General features: G+C 48.9%; 3 protein-coding genes and 3 non-coding genes across 7 annotated transcripts; 5 read left to right on the forward strand and 1 right to left on the reverse strand.

Moving 5' to 3' along the window:
- Positions 1-318: 318 nt before the first annotated feature.
- Positions 319-14004, forward strand: fcsk (fucose kinase). 2 transcript variants are annotated; one of them, XM_086028017.1, is made up of 26 exons: positions 348-404; positions 597-690; positions 885-1036; positions 1267-1317; positions 1537-1662; positions 1770-1842; positions 1928-2025; positions 2122-2202; positions 2281-2400; positions 2663-2819; positions 2888-2994; positions 3069-3170; positions 3647-3820; positions 4619-4692; positions 4761-5116; positions 5183-5257; positions 6808-7027; positions 7367-7533; positions 7629-7856; positions 8083-8226; positions 8314-8433; positions 8504-8691; positions 8771-8870; positions 8951-9174; positions 9245-13674; positions 13864-14004. In XM_086028017.1, exons 2-25 carry the CDS (start codon positions 618-620, stop codon positions 9326-9328), a joined length of 3294 nt encoding a protein of 1097 aa, XP_085884143.1. In that variant the 5' UTR covers positions 348-404; positions 597-617; the 3' UTR covers positions 9329-13674; positions 13864-14004. The 2 variants fall into 2 exon arrangements, with proteins under 2 accessions (XP_085884142.1, XP_085884143.1); XM_086028016.1 differs by having other exon boundaries at positions 319-690.
- Positions 10945-13713, reverse strand: commd9 (COMM domain containing 9). Its single transcript, XM_086028019.1, has 6 exons — positions 13572-13713; positions 12763-12879; positions 12211-12350; positions 12048-12082; positions 11347-11450; positions 10945-11277 (listed from the first exon to the last, which is right to left on the reverse strand). The coding sequence occupies exons 1-6, from the start codon at positions 13623-13625 to the stop codon at positions 11149-11151; spliced, it is 579 nt and encodes a 192-aa protein (XP_085884145.1). The 5' UTR covers positions 13626-13713; the 3' UTR covers positions 10945-11148.
- LOC147149294 (small ribosomal subunit protein eS17) lies at positions 13864-17770 on the forward strand. Its single transcript, XM_086028020.1, has 5 exons — positions 13864-14003; positions 14686-14837; positions 15340-15445; positions 17346-17411; positions 17633-17770. Exons 1-5 carry the CDS (start codon positions 14001-14003, stop codon positions 17708-17710), a joined length of 405 nt encoding a protein of 134 aa, XP_085884146.1. The 5' UTR covers positions 13864-14000; the 3' UTR covers positions 17711-17770.
- LOC147149295 (small nucleolar RNA SNORA71) lies at positions 14863-14989 on the forward strand. Its single transcript, XR_015086688.1, has one exon. It is a non-coding gene; the product is annotated as a small nucleolar RNA SNORA71 (small nucleolar RNA).
- LOC147149296 (small nucleolar RNA SNORA71) lies at positions 17077-17204 on the forward strand. The gene has a single exon (XR_015086678.1). It is a non-coding gene; the product is annotated as a small nucleolar RNA SNORA71 (small nucleolar RNA).
- LOC147149297 (small nucleolar RNA SNORA71) lies at positions 17443-17572 on the forward strand. The gene has a single exon (XR_015086696.1). It is a non-coding gene; the product is annotated as a small nucleolar RNA SNORA71 (small nucleolar RNA).
- Positions 17771-18200: the final 430 nt, after the last annotated feature.

Here is an 18200-nt window from a genome sequence, read left to right on the forward strand (position 1 = left end):
ACCACCCGTCAAGACTCAAGATATATCAACCTAATCATGTTGAACAAAATGTCTACAGTATTACAATTTAACTCATACACTGCCAGACATTTTCAAACCCTCTTTTACCCTAACGTTTGGAGAAAAAAAATTAATTCCTGGGATTGAATAGCTGGACTGTGAAAAGACAAATTTGTCAATGACAGTGAATGAGTTAAATCTCTTTAACAAATAATTTCATTTTTACACCCTGAGACGCGTTTTTTCTGTTAGTCACCGCCCGGTGGAGACGTGCTGAAAACAGAATAAATGACACTTATATCGCTACGGAAGATCAAGTAGTCCAAATAACCACCAGCAAAGCTTTCCAAAATGACAACATAACGAAACCACTTCCTTTATCGTCACTTCGTACCCCCCCTGAGGTAACCGGCGGCTAAATATGATGAATAGGTCCTAAAGGAAATAAATCACAAGTCACGTTTTTTTACAGTTTGTTAGTTTAATTGGTCTGTTGGCAACTTTGTCCTTGCTAGGCTAGCTATCTAGCTCTCTTTCAAACAGTTGAGCTGTGACCAAGAGACAAATCATGGATCCGTAACTTGTCGTTTCTATAGCGGGACCCGAAAAGGGTAAAGATGTCCACCTTCAGCTGGACGGTGGTGGTCCTCACCTGCCAGCACAAAGACAGCGTCTACGCCTTCCACAGAGGTGCAGTACACCCGGCCGCCTGTCGGCGCCGCTACTCGCAGTCTTTCAGAAAACAATTGGAAAAGAGTTTCACGTGTGAGAACAAAGTAAATGTTTGTCCGTACGTGACCTGATATCGACTTTAGACCAGTCCAATGTTCGTCCCGTTGATGTAGTTGTTTCAATGTGTGACAAGTGTGCGTATTTGTTTTCAGAGTTGGAGTTGCGTCAGCGCAGCGGTTGCGTGTGCGCGAGTACGCTGCTACTGACGGTGCAGGACCGCCAGGAACCGCTGGGCAGCGGGGGGGCCACGCTCAACGCACTTCTTGTGGCGGCGGAACACCTGAGCAGCCGAGCGGGACACACTGTGAGCACGCGCACACACTCACACAGACAAACACCCGTGTAGAAAAACACAGGGACGCACACACAAAATACATGGACAAACACTCAGACACCCATACACAGAATTACATGCGTGCATGCACACTCACGGGAAGAGAAGACGCACATAAAAAAAAACCTCTCACACACACTGCTGCGTCAGTGATCACGCGAGAACTACTACTACATCCTCTTGCTGTTGTGCTCCTTCAGGTGGTGACGGCCGACGTTTTGGATGATGCTCACATCCTCGTTCTCCACACGGTCAGTTTGACCATTGTTCCGCGTTTTAAGTTCCTGACTTCAACGTCAAACAATGTGATGCTTATTGAAACAACAAAGCTTCATGCTTTCGAAATGTACATGAAATGAATATAGGATGCAAATGAGCTTAGGCGGGTGTAGGCATGGCGTTTGAGCACAGACGCTCGTAGCCGCGGGGCCGATGCGCGTTTGTTGACCGTGGTGATGGTTCGGGCGCAGGGTCGCGACTTCCCGTGGAGTTCGTGTAGCCGAGCGTTCTCGTGGCTGCCGGTGGAGGATCCCGCCCTCGGGGTTCAGGCCCCCGTCTGCTGCCTGGACGTGCTCCTCCGCCGCCTCACTCAACAGGTCCGTCCGTGTCCGTGTCCGTGTGCGTGTGCGTGTGTCCGTGTCCCGCGTGTGTGCGTGCGTGCGTGCGTGCGTCACATTGTGTATTCCTGTTGTTATCCTCTCAGGTTTGTCCGGGATCTCCTCCTGGCGTTTGGGTGTGCAGCACGGACATGACGTTCAGCATCCCCACAAACTTTGGTCCGCAAAACACGGACGACACGTCTCAATGTCGGCTTACGCATCAGCAATACTTCTCAACGTCATGCGTGTGCATGTGTGTTAGTCTTGTCGTGGGACAGCTTTTCAGGCGTTCGTGCTCTGGCGCTCCCTGGTGACGTGCCGTACGCTGTCAGTCATGGCGTCTACTTGAGTGACCAAAAGGTGAAATGGAACTTGATTTACTTTTTGGGGGGAATGATTGGCAATTGTGCCTGATTGACATTAGGTCTGAGAATGTCTGTGTGTTTGTTTTTCCAGGGTCACGTGAGGGACATCATCTACAAGGGAAGCCAAGCGCACATCCAGCAAGCGCTGATGCATGATGGGAAAGTGCCTCTGGTGACGCACACACGCAAACATTGGTGTGATGTGAGGTGTGTACATCGGCTCATTCATCTTGTCGCGCACGCACCGTAGGTGTCAGGTCCAGTGTTCTTCAGCCGCCCGGTGGCTGAGAAACTTCTGCAGATGCACGTGACGCCTCCTCTGGACGGCTGCACTTATCTGGGCCTGGACTCTGGAGCGCCACCCCTCCAGGTTGGTCCTCATGGCTTCTACAGGGAACCCAACACTCTTGGTGGGGGCGGGGGACCGAGCCCTTCCGGCAATAGCAAAAATCAGCAATGCCCCACCCCCAATAAGAAGGCTTCTATTTGCTTAGAGTTTCCATTACATTTCTCAACTCCCTTCAACACAGTTTCTTGACACTATAATCAAACAAAATGGCAGCAAAGCTCTATTTTGTCTAAATGAAACGGTGTGTGCGTGTGTGTGCGTGTCCGTCCGTCCGTTTATGTAGCTGTCTCTGTTCCTGGACGTGCTCAAGTGCTTGTGCTCGGATCAGACGGAGGATGAGTTTGTGGGCCGCGCTCCCGCGCCCGGCCCTGAGGGGGCGATGCTGCAGCGCGGCAGGAAAGAGCTGTGGCGGATCCTGAGAGGAACCCCACTCAGCCTGGGTGCGTCCCCGCTGCCGCATCGTGGACTCGTTCCGTCCTTCACGCGTCCCCTTCCTTCCCGTCCGCAGCATACGTGCCGGGCGGTCGCTATGACTACATGACTCTGTCCGGGAAGCAGCATGTCCTCCGTCTGACCCGGGACCCCACCCGGGGACACGCCCTTTCCCACATCCAGGTGACGTCTTCAAGTGTGTCTTCCGCCACGTCCTCGGAGGGTCTAAAGCCAGCTGGTGGTTTCGCCCCCTACAGGTGTCCAGCGGTGTCAGCGAAGGGGGGCGAGTCATCAACAGCGTTCTGGAGGGACAGGTCACCGTGGCGACCGGGGCCGTGGTGCAACACTGCCACCTACAGGTCAGGCGCTCACTGACTGCGTTTTGCAAACGTTCACGCCATCCCTCCTCCTGAATCACAACAGGGATTTTGAAGTAGTGGACCTACATGGTGCCTTCACTGAAAATGGTGGCGTGCACGGATGGAGGAGACTCTGAGAATATTATCCCGTTAGCATTTGAATGGGATACATTCATTGACTTTCAATCCATCCATCTGTATTTCTTTTGGTGCCTCAACTCATGAATTTGTCTGGTGGCCAAAATCGAACTTTAGCTGACAAACGGCGACACGCAAAGCATCATGGGATGATCATCTGGTGAGCACTGATTTTCGGGGAGGACCTGCGCACATTCCAACAGCGCTCCCCGAAAACCGGCCAACTCACTCACCTGACGCTGTAGTTGACTAGTGTACTGTCAGTGTACCGTCAGCGGCTAGCGAGCAACGGACATCGCCACCTGTATGCTGACGCATGTATTGCACCGTCCCAACAGGGTCCCCTGTGTGTGCCTTCCGGTTGTTTACTGTCAGGCCTGGAGACGTCCACGTCCCCCGACATCGGGCGACTGGCGTTGGATGATGACATCATCATTCAGGGACATCGTATCAAGCTGGGCGACCTGAAGCTGAACGTCTACACTGTGATGGGAGGACTGGACGACTTGGAGGTACGCGACCGGACTCTGAGCTGTCACCTTGTGGCCCGTCGTGTCCCTTTACGTCCCTTTTATGTCTGGTGCAACCCATCGGGTTTCATCATGTCCCACCATGCCCAATTCTGTTTCTCCCTTAAGTAGGAAGCCAACGCAAACATTTTTTTTTTTTCAAGGATATGTTCTACGCCAGCCCACTTGTTGAAACACGGCATTCTGATGAATATTGCGTTTGTGGAATAAGATTTAATCCACTCGTTTTTAGCCATCTCTGGGGGCGGCCATTTTGTCTTCTGTGGAGGGACAATGACATCACAACTGCTCGCAACGACCAATCACGGCTCAGATTCAGAAAACAGGTCAGCCGTGATTGGTTGTTGTAAGCAGTTGTGATGTCATTTTCAGTCGACAGAAGACAAAATGGCCGCCCCCAGAGATGGCTAAAAACGAGTGCATTTTGCTTCTTAACTTGTATTCCACAAACGCAAAATGAATCAGAATGCCCTGTTTCAACTAGTGGGCCTGCTGGGAACCTATTCTTGAACAAAATATGTTTGGGTTGACTTCCGCTTTAAGTCAAGTCAAATGTATTTACAAAGCCCTTAATCACAGAGACAATCTCAAAGGGCTTCACATGCCCACAGTGTCTTGTCACGTCTCAATTTGTCACATGTCCCCCATCGTCCCACTGCACTACATTTCACGTTAGTGCATTTTCTGTAACGCGGAAACACCATTCACGTAAAAATAAAAAAAATGGACATGAGTGTTTTTCACAGGACAGCGATGATATCTTACCGTCTCTGTCCTCAGCTGCGCTGCGATGCCGAAGGCGCGTCCTTCATCAACATCCCCTGGCACGTCCTCTTCAGCAGGACCAGCATACAGTAGGACCTCCCTCTCAGACCTTCTCGCTCCCGGGTGCGGTCCGGGAAGTGATGTCATTGTGTGTCAGGCCAGAGGACCTGTGGGCGGCGGGAGAACGGCGCTCCCTGCTGCAGGCGCGTCTCTTCCCGGCCCTGCACCCCAGATTGGGCGGCGTGGGGCTGGCGGGGGGCGTGGCCTGGCTGCTGGGCGGAGCCGGCTGTGTGCGGCGTTGGCGGGAGGCCTGGCGACTTTCCCTGAAGGAGGTCTTGGCGCTCACACACCAGGAGGCGGAGCTCCGCTGGAGGGAGACTTTGCTGCACCTGGCGGGCAGGAAGCGGGCCAGAGACGCCCTAATACGCCAAAGTGACGTCTGCCTGCTGCCCGGCTTCAGGGCCGCCGTGGCGGGCGGGCAGCAGGGGGCGCTGCTCCACATGCTGGACACCAGTGAGTCGACAGTCTGTGCTTTTGTTTTTGATGGAAAGTTATTGATGGAAAAGTGTCGACTGTCAGTCGCAGCAGGAAGTGGAGCTGAGCAGGGGGAGGAGCCACACAGCAAAGACCCACTTGGTGATGGCGATGTCCACGGTTGGTACTAGATTCATCTTGCAGATAGTCATCCTGTCCCCTTGCGTCCCTCATTGGAACCCACAATGTCCCATATTGTCATCAAATTATTTGGGGAAACATCAGTTGGGTTGGAGGGTCACTGACCCCAAATGGGGGGACTATCAATCAATCAATCACATTTTATTTATATAGCACTTTTCATACATAAAAATGCAACTCAAAGTGCTTTAAAACATTCAAAGCAAAACATAGAATTATCTTCAATCAAAAGAAAAGATAAATTATTTAAAAGTTGTTGAAAGCCAAACTTAAAAGGTGTGTCTTGAGCTTCCTCTTAAAAATATCAACAGTCTCTGCAGACCTGACATCCTCTGGCAGGCTATTCCAAAGGTGAGGACCAAAATGGCTGAATGCAGCCTCGCCATGCATTTTGGTCCTCACCCTATACAGTGGCTTACCCAAAGTATTCAGACCCCTTGAAATGTTTTCCTCTGCCCAAATCCAAAAAGTTCATTTTATTTCCCCTGAGCACTCCGGAAGAGGTTTTCCTTCCAGCATCTCTCTGTAGTCGCCCGCTTTCATCTTTCCTTCAATTGCAGCCGACCGTCCTGTCCCTGCAGGTGAAAAACACCCCCGCGACATGATGCGCCCTCCCACCAGCACGTTTCACTGTAGGGATTTTATTGGGCAGGTGTTGAGCAGTGCCTGCTTTTCGCCACACATCCCCGGGCGCTTAGAATGAACAGCAAAAAGTTCAACCTTGGTCTCATCGGACCAGAGAATCTCATTTCAAGAAAGTTCTCATTTCAAGGGGTCTGAATACTTTCCTTGCCCACTGTATATTGTGGAAGGAAAATAGATGGAACTAATGTCAAACCACAGTAGAGAAGGACTCGTTCTGACCTGACACGATTGTAGTTGTGTTCCAAAACACGTTTTTGCCCGTGAGTTCCTTTTAAAGGGAAATCAACCCAAACACATTTTTTTTTCAAGAATATGTTCCCAGCAGGCCCACTAGTTGAAACACGGCATTGAGATTAATTTTGCGTTTGTGGAATATAAGTTAAGTAGCAAAATGCACTCGTTTTCAGCCATCTCTGGGGGTGGCCATTTTGTCTTCTGTCGACTGAAGATGACATCACAACTGCTCACAACGACCAATCACGGCTGACCTGATCTCTGAACCTGAGCCGCGATTGGTCGTCGTGAGCAGTTGTGATGTCATTTTCAGTCGACAGAAGACAAAATGGCCGCACCCAGAGATGGCTAAAAACGAGTGGATTAACACTTATTCCACAAATTTATCAGAATGCCCTGTTTCAACTAGTGGGCTTGCATAAAATATATTCTTGAAAAAAACATGTTTGCGTTGACTTCCGCTTTAAGCAGCAGGGATTACTGTACTTCCAACCCAAATGATTTTGCAATCCCGATAAAAGAACATCTGTGATTGTAAAATAAAATTCAAACCGAAAATTGTGCCATCACCGATCTTTTATTTGTTTCTGACTCTATATGAGCCATCTCTTGCTCCAGCAGTTTTTGTGCAAATGTTTTGCATGACAAAGGGGGGGCGGAGCCAGGAGCCCAGCTGGGCGTGTCGGCCCGCTGCCTGTCGTGCATCGCGGATGTGTTGACGTGCTGGGCCGAGGCGGAGGGCGGCGGAGGGCTGAGGAGCGGGCCGGCTGCCAACGAGAACTGGAGCGCCGCTTACTTCCTGTTGGAAAAGGGAGATATGAAGGGCGGAGTCGAGGCCCTGGCGGCGCAGCGATCTGATTGGCTGAGCAGGTGGGAATGTACTTTATACCTGTGTGTTGTTGTTGTTGTTGTTGTTGTTGTTCGGTATGCATGTGTTGCTGCTCCGCTTGTGTAAAAGTAGCAGTTTTTTGAAAGTTTAGAACTACGTCCATGCTCATTTCTGTCTGCCCATCTATGACGTTTTGCATTATGTGTTAGCATCGAGCTATCAAACTTGGTTCGGTCGAACATTTGGATGTTTGACTAATATTTGTGATTATGGAAAATATCGTTTCTCTAAAAATGCGTTTCAATATGCTTGAAATGTGTTTTTAAATGGAGGTCCAGTGTATTCGTAAGTGTTGTGTTCAAGTTCCTCGGCCCCCACAGGCCGGACCTGCTGGTGCGGGCGGCGCGGCACTATGAAGGTGCCGCCCAGGTGCTGCTACGCCGGGCTGTGATGTCATCGCAGAAGTTCGTGGCCATTGGGCAGGGGGAACTCCCACCTCTCGGGCAGTGGCATGAAGTGGAATGTCCCGCCAGAATTGACCTTGCTGGTGATTACCTGTTCACACCAGAATTTCACAAACAATCAATACAAATAAATAATCAGTAAAAGTCATTTAAAAAATGAAGAATGCTATCAATGCAGGCGGCTGGAGCGACACGCCGCCCTTGGCCTTCGAACGCGGTGGCTGCGTGACCAACGTGGCGGTGAAGATCGACGGGCGGCGGCCTATCGGCGCCAGAGCGCGGCGACTCCAACGGCCCGTCCTCCTATTGGTCAGCCACAGCGGGGGGCGGGACTCCGACATCGCCACGGAGACGGTGTGTGAGACCCTGGACCACCTCAAGGACTTCTGCCAGCCCAACGCACCCGGTACCGACTCACTTCCTGTTCTGAGCGTCTGCCGTCTCCTTGTTGCCACGGTGACCAGATGAGCTTGCATGCGCGCGATGTTCGCTTGTTGCCATGGTGACCAGGTGTGTGTGTGTGTGTGTGTGTGTGTGTGTGTGTGTGTGTGTGTGAAGTTGGCTTGTTAAAATAGCAACCAGGCATCTAAATTACTTTGTATGTAGTCATGGTGACGGCGTGTGTGTCTCAGGCGCTCTGCTGAAGGCGGCGTGCGTGTGCGCCGGTGTGGCGTCGCCGTCCTCCCAGCATCCTTTGGGGCGCCAGCTGACGGCTCGCTGGGGCGGCGGTCTGGAGCTTCACGGCTGGTCGGCGCTGCCCACCGGCTCGGGACTCGGTGAGAGCCGCTTTGCGAGAGAGCCGCTTTGCGAGAGAGCCGCCGGCGAGCCGTCCGTTGACGGCGCCGCCTTGTCTCGACACGCAGGTACCAGCAGCATCCTGGCGGGGGCGCTGCTGGCGGCGGTCTACGGCGCCACGGGGCGATCCTACAGCAGGGACGCGCTCGTCCACGCCGTCCTGCACCTGGAACAAGTCCTCACCACGGGTTGGCGCAAGCCTTGTCAAGCCGCATGGCGTTCCATCTCATCCTACAGCGTCTCCCCTCCTCTCGTCAGGTGGGGGCTGGCAGGACCAGGTGGGAGGTCTGGAGGGCGGTCTGAAGGTGGGCCGCTCCCAAGCGCGTCTGCCGCTGCAGGTGCACGTGGAACGCCTGCGAGCGCCCGACGGCTTTGTGGAGGCTCTGGAGCGGCGCCTCCTGCTGGTCTACACCGGCAAGACCAGGCTGGCTCGCAACCTGCTCCAGGTGACGCAAACGCGCGCGGGCGCACGCACGCACGCACGCCGGAACATTTTGTGAGCCAGCCACGCTCGGGTGTGCGCAGGACGTGGTGCGCAGCTGGTACGCTCGTCTCCCTGCGATGGTTCACAACGCTCACGAGCTGGTGACCAACGGCGAGGACTGCGCCCGAGCCTGTCTTGACGGTGAGACGCATCAACGCTGCGCTTGTTTACGCTCCTATTCTACAACTGTGTCTTTGTGCCTGTTTGTGGCCCGCCACCAGGTTGTTTGTCGTCGTTGGGCCGCTGTCTGGATCGTTCGTGGCAGCACAAGAAGCGCATGGCGCCGGGCTGCGAGCCGGCGTCGGTGCGCGTGATGATGGAGGCGCTGAGCCCGCTGGTCCTGGGTCAGAGCCTGGCGGGCGCCGGGGGCGGCGGCTTCCTTTGCCTGCTCACCCGCCAGCCCGACCAGAAGGACGACGTCGTCCGCCTCCTCGCCAGCACGCCGGTAAGTATCGGAAGGTCGCCGTCGGGGAGTGGGATTGTTGCCGTGGTCACCGTCTGGCGTATTCTTTTAGGGTCTGGGAGACTTTGGCGTCCACACTGTGCGACTGGACTTGGACGGCCTCACAGTGCTCCAGCCGGTCCATCCCACCCACTAATCAATAAAAATTGGGGGAAAAAATTGCCAGAATTGATTGATTTTTATTTTGTTTTTCCGGGGCTCGACACCATTCCCAATATGAGATTTTCCAGTATTTAAATCGTTTTTTTATGGGGGGGTAGTTTATTTCTTCAACTTAACGACTCCAAAATTAGAATACGTTTTAAGAAGCAGTGAGCTTTTAGTTAAATGCTGAGTTTGCATTTGTAGCGTTGTTATTAGTGTTTATTGTAGACACTATGACACTTTGCCACTCATTTTACACAATTACTCTGATTATTATCATGAGTGTTGTGCTGGATTGTCACAGCTTGTATTTAATGACAGGTGTTTATTTTTGGCAGGTAAGCAAATAATCAAGTTTGATTATCTAAGGAGGGGCGTGACGTGACGCTGGACGCTTTTCATTTCGTCGTTCTTCTTTGAACGTGCCCACGCATGTGTTGAAGCGTGCCAGACAAAATCACCAGTCGGGTGTGGCGGTCCGTCAACAAACAAAAGCACACGCGCCGCCGTCGTAAGCGCGCTGTGAGGAAACGGACGTGGAGCGAAAACCTCAGGACACGCAATTAGAATTGGATCCAAATGAAAAGCAGTGAACAGAAAAAAAGTCAGCTACATTTCCACAATCCGGATTGACGAGCAACAACCATATCTCTGCTTTTTTTTTATATTCTTGCTTTTCTCGGTTGGCTTTTGATTCTCGGAAGCTTCTCGATCCAACGTTTTATTTCAGCCTTTCCAAACATCCTAATAAGCCACGTTGAGCTGTTTTTGTGCTCGCCTATCTTAATGTGCTGTCCAGCCCTGCGTTCCCAAACCACATTCTTTATTATTCTTTCTTCTTGTCTGTTTTATTTTCCACCACTTTCCTCATTTCATTTGTATTCTCTTAATGGCATCATTCTCTCTGTTTTACGAAGTTCAATTTCTAGGCACAACGTTATGTTTTTGAAGTGAATTTCTTTGAGGTGGAATCTCCTGACAATTCTGGATGTTGCCAGGATAAAGATGGACAATAATGAAGGAACTTCTGGACACTTCCAGAATGTCCTTTGGCCTCAGGACATGAAGGTTAGACTTCAATTGACTTTATCCTTACAAACCGTTTCCGATTAATTTTGGAAATCAAAGTAGCCTAAATGTCCTTCCGTCACCCTGAAATTGGATGACTGTTCCTAACATATACAAAAATGAAAACGTTTCAAAATATCATACTTCATTAATTGTCCACTACAGTTTGTGTATGCGAATGTTTTTTTCGAGTTTTGGATTTGAGATTTACCAGAGTGTGTAAAATCAAGGAAAATGTTGTCCCTGCTAAAAGTGTGAAAGAGCACCTGCCCCTCGATGAAAATGGACTTGATTTGATTTTCCACCGTGATAAATCTCAACAGTTGTAGAATTCTTTTGGACCCCGTGTTGGTTGACAGTCACCGAGCGATTGAGAGGTCATCCCCAATGCTCCAAAATGGGAGACGCGCAACAAGAAACCAATTTGTAATTGATTGTATACATTTTCAATCAAACACGGAGCGGATTAGCTGCCTTACGAATGTCTTTTATTCATATGACACACAACAAAACAAAAGTATTATTTCAACACGAATTGGATGAATTCTTTTTACATTTAATACAGAACCCTGATTCATTTCTACAGTGTGTGTGTGTGCGTGTCGGGTGGGGCAGTTAGGGTGGAGCTTGACAAGCAACAAGCGGCCAGATATTTTATAAAAAATGCCAAAAGAAAAAAATAGCGGTCATGTTTCAGTGGCGACATTCTAAAATGAGCCTTATAAATGCGTGTGGATGACGTCGTCATTTCCCAGCGACCACCGACAGTTGGTCCCGGATGCGGCCCAGTCCGTCCAACATGGTGTCCAGACTCTCCCTGCTCAGCTCCACGGTCGCCACAGAAACGGAATCCTCACCTCCAACATCCTCCGTCTGTCAATCACACACACAGTACTTAGGTGTGCGCGTGTGTGTGCGCAGCGCACGCGCGTGCGAACAAACCTTGAGGTGGACCAGACACGTGGGCACGCACATCCGATTAAGCGTGTCCGAGCTGCTCACCAGGTCCACCCGCCAGTCCACGGCCTTTAGCTGGGGCAGCGAAGCTACGCGTGCACACACACACACACACACACAAAATGCTAACAAAGCAAAACTCCATAGATGGCCTCATGAAATTAGTATCAGTGGTGAAGCGGTATACAACTTTTGCCTTTTATTTTTAAAGAAATTGCCAACATTTTGCAGCGTTCAACTTTCGAAAAATCTCAAATGAAAAAGTGAAGTAGGATCTTGCAACATTCTGTTTTGTTTTGTTTTTTTTTAATTTGAGGCAAATTTACATTCATTTTATAATTTGAATAAAATGTTTTAAAAAAAAGGAAATACAAATTTAGAATAAAAAATAAATCAAACGATCTTGTACCATTCTACTTTCTTACATTCTTATTTTCAATTTAAAAGAATTGTGTAACATTTTTCTTACATTTTTAACTTTGTCTCCTAAACTTTGGATGTGAGCCAGTAGCGACTGAACCTGAACCTGACCGTGAATAGCGAAAATCCACAAATAATTGACACTCATAATAATTTTTTTTTTTTTAAACCGTCCGGCCCCCCACTCCCCCCCCCAAAAAAACACAAATAAGCAGGATATTGGACCCCCAAAATACTGCAAACAAGTGGTGGTTTTATTCACTCACTCTGACTCCCGACAGCATCCGCTTTCCACGGCTCCCTGAAACACACCACAAGCACAAGTATGACTTCATCACCGTGCTGACCAAAGGTGAACTAGAAGAGATGGCCAAGGGTGGGCGCGGCCAGTGGGTTAGGTGGTGCGTGGGCGCGGCCAGAGGAGCCGACCTGTTGTCCAGCAGGATCTTGGCGAGCAGGTTCTTCAAGCTGGAATGGAAGCTCTCGGGGAAAAGTCGGACGATCTGCTCGGCCGAGCTCAGGTTGTGGAAGACGACGTGTGCCGACAAAGTGTGCAGCGCGCGGGCCAGCTGAAACGCGCGAGCGCAAAACGTCTTGTTAGTGGTGCGCCGCAAACTCCAAATGGACAAAACGGAACGGCACGTTCAACGTAAGTGACAACTAAGAGATCCCTGGAGATGGCGCTCGGTCTGGTTTTTGTTTTAAAGTGTCAAACAAGCAGAAAAACAAGAGCATTAAAAGCTTGTGTCTGTTCACAAAAAGCTATTCTTTGCGCAAAAGCCAGTGTTTTTGCCAAAACCAACCATTGTGCTATGGCTGATTACTACAAACAAACAAAAAACCCTGAATTGAAAAAAAAATGTCCCTGGTTAAAGAAGTGAGTGTACTTTTTGTTTTGGTAGGTTTGACATGTGTATGGTCAAAAAAAACAATATTCTGTGAGTCTGCTGGCAGTGAATGAGCATTTTCTTTTCAAGGTACCTGTGCAGCCTGAGCTTCAGGGATGGCGAGCGCAGTGGCAGCATTCTGAGTCAAACGAAGACTTGGCCCTGCATGACTCTGCACGCACATGTCCTTCACAAACTCTTTGGATGGAGCCTGAAAGCACACAAACACACGCAATTTTAATCTCAGCCTTTCTTCTTCCAGGTAAGGCTATTGAGAATAGAGTCCTATTTGCAATGCCAACCTGGCTGCATACAGCAGACCCAGACAACGCCAAATAAAAGTATACATCCTTTTTTAAAAAATGATTTAACACACACACATGTCAAAAGTTGCTATCGTTTTTAAAAAAGTAACAAAAAAAGTTACTATCGTTTTGAAACGAATCTAAGAAAATGCAAGCTCCACACAAGAAGGCCAGAGCACAGATTCGCACCCACCGCAGAACTGCGAGGCGAATGTATTTGTCACCCGCTCTTAAGTATTTCATTTTGTCACTAATATTTTATTATGAAGTGACAATGCATATGACAGCTTTAATAATCATGTTTAGCAATCACAACATGACAGGCTTCTCGCAACATATAATTACAATAAGTAACATTATTGTTATTTCTTTAAAATATTACTAGAAACCGATAAACCGATAAATAAATTCGCCGTAGCTCGGTAATCGATTGAACTCCATTTTGGTTTTATCCAAACAAACACTGGAAAAGTAACAGCAGCTTCATCACAGTTTTACTGGTCCTGTTTTAGGATCGAAGTTAATCGTTGCTAGCAGGCTAATCACGCGAACAAAACAGTTTACTAATTAGTCACTGATTAAAAAAAAAAAAAAAAACCTTGAGAAGAAGCTGCAAATTGTCGAAATGTTCCCCTGACAGTGTGGCAGCCATGTTGGCAGTCACGTGACAGCGCCAGTTTTTTTTTTTTTCCTCATTTCCGGTAAGCCGCCTGCCTGCTGCTGCGCAAGACTCCCCACTACTCACTACATGTACTATACATGCACTGACTGTATATTTGTACTATTCTTCTATTCTTTAGTGTTCGTTGTTTGTGGGTACTTTATTTTTACCATGACGTCACATTTACCTTACAGTGTTTTTTTTGTTTGTTTGTTTTATCTAATTACAGTACTACTAGAAATTGTCATTGTGGCCTCCTACCCGAAGGTGGCGCGGCATCAGCAGCTCACCCCTTGACCCAACTTCCGTTTGCAGCTATAACTCCTACCGGAAGTGACGCGTCCTCTTCTACCAGGCCGAGCCAACATGGTGGGTGTTTTCCAAGTACCTTGCGAAACTATCCTAAGTAATCCAGCCATCAAACCTAGTCAAAGCACCGTGGTTTAACCATCAGTGTCGCTCATGGACTTTTTCCGATTCAGTTTTTGTCTTATTTGCAGTGGATGGTGTTAAATTTGCGACATACTTGCGGAAGGACGCTCGCTGCTATTACGGGAGGCGGAGTGACGCGAATGAAGCGCCGATTTGTGTCATTTTTTAATCCCATTTTCAAGTAAACTTGAATGAACAACATGCGCTTCTCCTTCGGTTTGCATGTTCGCCTTTTCAACCTTAAGCTACAGTTACCCAACCTGATTATCTTAGCCAAGGCTAAGTTAGCTGCTAATGCTAACGCTTTGCATGCTGGGATACGAGTCGAGCTTACTCGTTTTAGCTCTAAAACGGATACGCGTTAAGTCCGCTTTATGATAAAGTGAAGACTTTCCTCACCTGTGGATGGAGATCAAAGTTCCAACTTGTGTAGCCTCTTTTTCAGGCTGACAAACACCTTTAGCGCCTGTGACATGTTAGACAGCTTATGACAAATTCAATTGTGGTCAAGCCACTACTGCATTATAATTGGTTGATGAATTATTGTGAATACCGTCGCTCCTTCCCTACAAAGGGAATTTTTGTGGACTGAGCTCTGTGTGTGACATGTGGCGTTCAGGGGCGCGTCAGGACCAAGACGGTGAAGAAGGCGTCCCGCGTGATCATCGAGAAGTATTACACCCGGCTGGGCAATGACTTCCACACTAACAAGCGGGTGTGCGAGGAGATCGCCATCATTCCCAGCAAGAAGCTACGCAACAAGATTGCAGGGTGGGTTTATCCTTTGACCTCGGCGCCCTGTATCGAAAGTGACCTCGGCGTGCTTGTCGCCAGCGTCATCGATAGTACAGGAAGAGCACGCGGATGGCCTTTCCCGTGTCCATTGGATGATTGTTCCTGCTGGACCCTGGCGCTCTCCCACATCTTGACCTCTTGTGATCTCCTTGGTTCTCTTCGTGGGCTTTCGGTTCTCAAATTGGAGTTTGCAAATAGTGTCATAATATAGAAAAGATAAAATGGTGACGTGAGTATGTTTTGTGGATCATGCGTCTACATTACTGCTGGCCTGGAGTCACGTTGTGTCGGGCCACTCGAAGGAATGACATGAACGACATATAAATCCAAGAAAACGTCAATTGGGACACTCTACATCAAAAATATCCAAAGTTATTTAAAAATATTGGGGAATTTATGGGGGATGGGGTTCAGAAAAACTTTGTGTGCCTGTACCCCGAATGTAGCCAAGTTGCTGACACGTGTGCTTGCGTGCTAGCTACGTGACGCATCTGATGAAGCGCATCCAGAGAGGTCCCGTGCGAGGAATCTCCATCAAATTGCAGGAGGAGGAACGCGAGCGACGTGACAACTACGTGCCTGAGGTCAGTCGAGGCGTCTGCCCGTCGCCTTACTTAATTGATCGGTAGTCTCGTGTGTTCTCTCAGTTCCCAGTTACATGTTTGACATAAGCAGAGGAGGGAAAGGCGGGGTTTCTCTTGGAACAGAACCACGGTGCAGAGGTCAAGTCAAAGAGCTACCGTAGATTGAAGTGCCGGAACAGGATGTTGTGATACGGGGCAAAATAGCGCCTGCGACCGACCTTGGAGTGTAGCCGTCCGCCGCGGAATGGCGGCTGTACGAGGTCAAGCTTTCCCTCATCAGATGATGTCCAAAAATGTGCGGACAACAACTTGAGTCGTCATACAAGTTGAAGTTGCTGTCGGAATAGAGCATGTAAATATTTCATCAGTCGAGAGTGATAGACCGTGAAAGCGCGTCAAAGAGAAATGCTTGACTTGGAGGCGGGCGACGATGTGGCTTCTCACAAGACGCCGCGCTACGGAACGCACGATAAGGGAGGCTCACGAAGCGGAGCTGATGGTGAGTCCGATTTATCGTCGTCTATATGCATTGGTTTCTATAACGGCAGTCCAGCGCTATAAAGTTTGATATTGTGCATCCTTGGATTGCCAAGTAAATATTTGATTGGATCGCGGGAGCTCTGAAATAAGTGACGGCCGCGAAAATGGAACGTGCCAGTGGAACCAGTCGAATGTGATAAATGGTTAGGATATGTTTGTAGATAATGACGATAACAACGCCTTTGTAACAGAATAGAGGATGGTAATCACCACTCGGTTTTTCAAAATTTAAAATAGTGTTGCTCTTGCTCTGACACTTAATTTTTACATCTTTGATTGTAACAGTAAATAATAATACTCGGGTATGTGTGAAAGCCACAGGTCTAAGCTGAGAGATTCATTATTTTGTAGGTGTTGAATTTCTGGGCGAATCTCAGGCCGATTCGATAGTGCAGATGTTGAGTTAGCCGCTTTAGGCCTTCATGGGTTAACAGTGTGAGCAATTGCAACGCCTTGTATTTGGGGAGGTTAGCACACAGTCAGTCTCATCAATGCAATTGTACTCATCATTTGGTGCAATGTTCCCGCAAAATATTTGGCATCTGCCACCGCAAGTTGGCAAAAGGCGGCAACGCCTGGCCCTGCTGGAGTTTCAATCTGTGCTTTGGACAATCCTCTCCGCTTCAGAGTCACGCGACATTGCTCCACGTCGTAAGCTGTCATCCTGCTGGTTCACCGTCCAGTCGGCTGATAAGAAGCTGACATTTTTTTGTTGTATAGCCGCACTAGCCGCTACCCTGCTCAGTCAGTAGACCACCACTCGTGTATATTTAACATCTTCGGGCCTTTTGACGCCGCCCTTGGCTTTCTCGGCATTCGCCGCGCAAGGGCGATAGCTACCCGATGTTCTCCATGCCGCAGAATCACTAACACACCCAAATGATGACCTCGAAAAATCACTTTTCCACTGTGCTCCTCTACTCATGACATCATAACCACAGATATGAATAGGTCGATGTGACACGCCCTCTTTGAGTACAGTTAGCATATTAAGCTAAGTGTTATTTTACATTGACTGAGTCGCTTGAGCCGCTTTGGCCTCGTTGGATTGCAAAAGCGAATGTTGACGTTCCGCATGTGCGCGCGTGTTGTCCTGTATCGAAAGTGTCGTCGGCGTGATTGTCGCCGGCGTCATTGATAGTACAGGAAGAGGAAGTTGCGAGCCTTTCCCGTGTCTGCTGGACCACCGCTTCCTGTCAGACCCTGGCGCTCGCGGACATGAATCAAGTCATGTGACTTGCACGAGGGCGGGAGCTTCGTTTCGACGCCGTTGCTTGTCTAATTTAAAAAAGTAGTGCTTTGCCGCCATTCGGCAGCACCTGGGGACGTATTGATAACGTGTCGTGGCGTGTACCCGCAGGTGTCCGCTCTGGATCAGGAGCTGATCGAGGTGGACCCCGACACCAAGGAGATGCTCAAGCTGCTGGTGAGTCCAAATCTCGTTGCGCCACATCACTTCCTGTATCGAAAGTGGCGTCGGCGTGCTGTCGCCTTTGTCATTGATAGTACAGGAACAGGAAACTGCTGCCGGCCTTTCCCGTGTCTGCTGGACTGTCGCTTCCTGTCAGACCCTGGCGCCGGCGCACATCACTTCCTGTCATCTCCCGCGTTGTCGTCTAACTTTGATGTTTGTGTGTGTGACTTCAGGACTTTGGCGGCCTGTCCAACCTTCAGGTGACGCAGCAAACAATCGGCATGAACTTCAAACAGCCTCGAGGAGTTTAAATCTGCTTCTATTTTTTTCCCCTTCTTCGTCTGCTAATAAAACAAAAACAGTCAACACAAGTGACTTTGACTTGTTCTTTGGCTTTGCTACCGATTAGAAGTTCAACCAAAAGTTTTTCTAAATTGATATTTTTTTAATCTGCTGTATTGATTGCTATGTAGACTCCCATTGACAAACTTATGTTCATTAATTTGTCAGCCTCCGTATATGCGTTTTAGGCAGAAGTGTGTTGCTGCTATACCAGAAAAAGAGAGAAAAGTTCAATAGCGCCCTAAATTTGAGACGTTTCACAGCTAAATGTGATTGCGTTTGACTTGCACTTCAAGTCACTGGCAGAGACCTTTTTGTGTCTTGGGCTGAACTGGATGAAACTGATTTGGCTGTTTTTGCCCAAACTTGTCACTTTAAAACCTATCCCGCTCTAACTGAACATTTTAGAAAACTGAGTCATCTTGAAACTGGCTGTTCTTTAACTATACCACTTATCAT

Source organism: Filicampus tigris, chromosome 4, assembly GCF_054856515.1.
Source record: "Filicampus tigris isolate MCC_2025a chromosome 4, RoL_Ftig_1.0, whole genome shotgun sequence".
NCBI lineage: Eukaryota > Metazoa > Chordata > Actinopteri > Syngnathiformes > Syngnathidae > Filicampus > Filicampus tigris.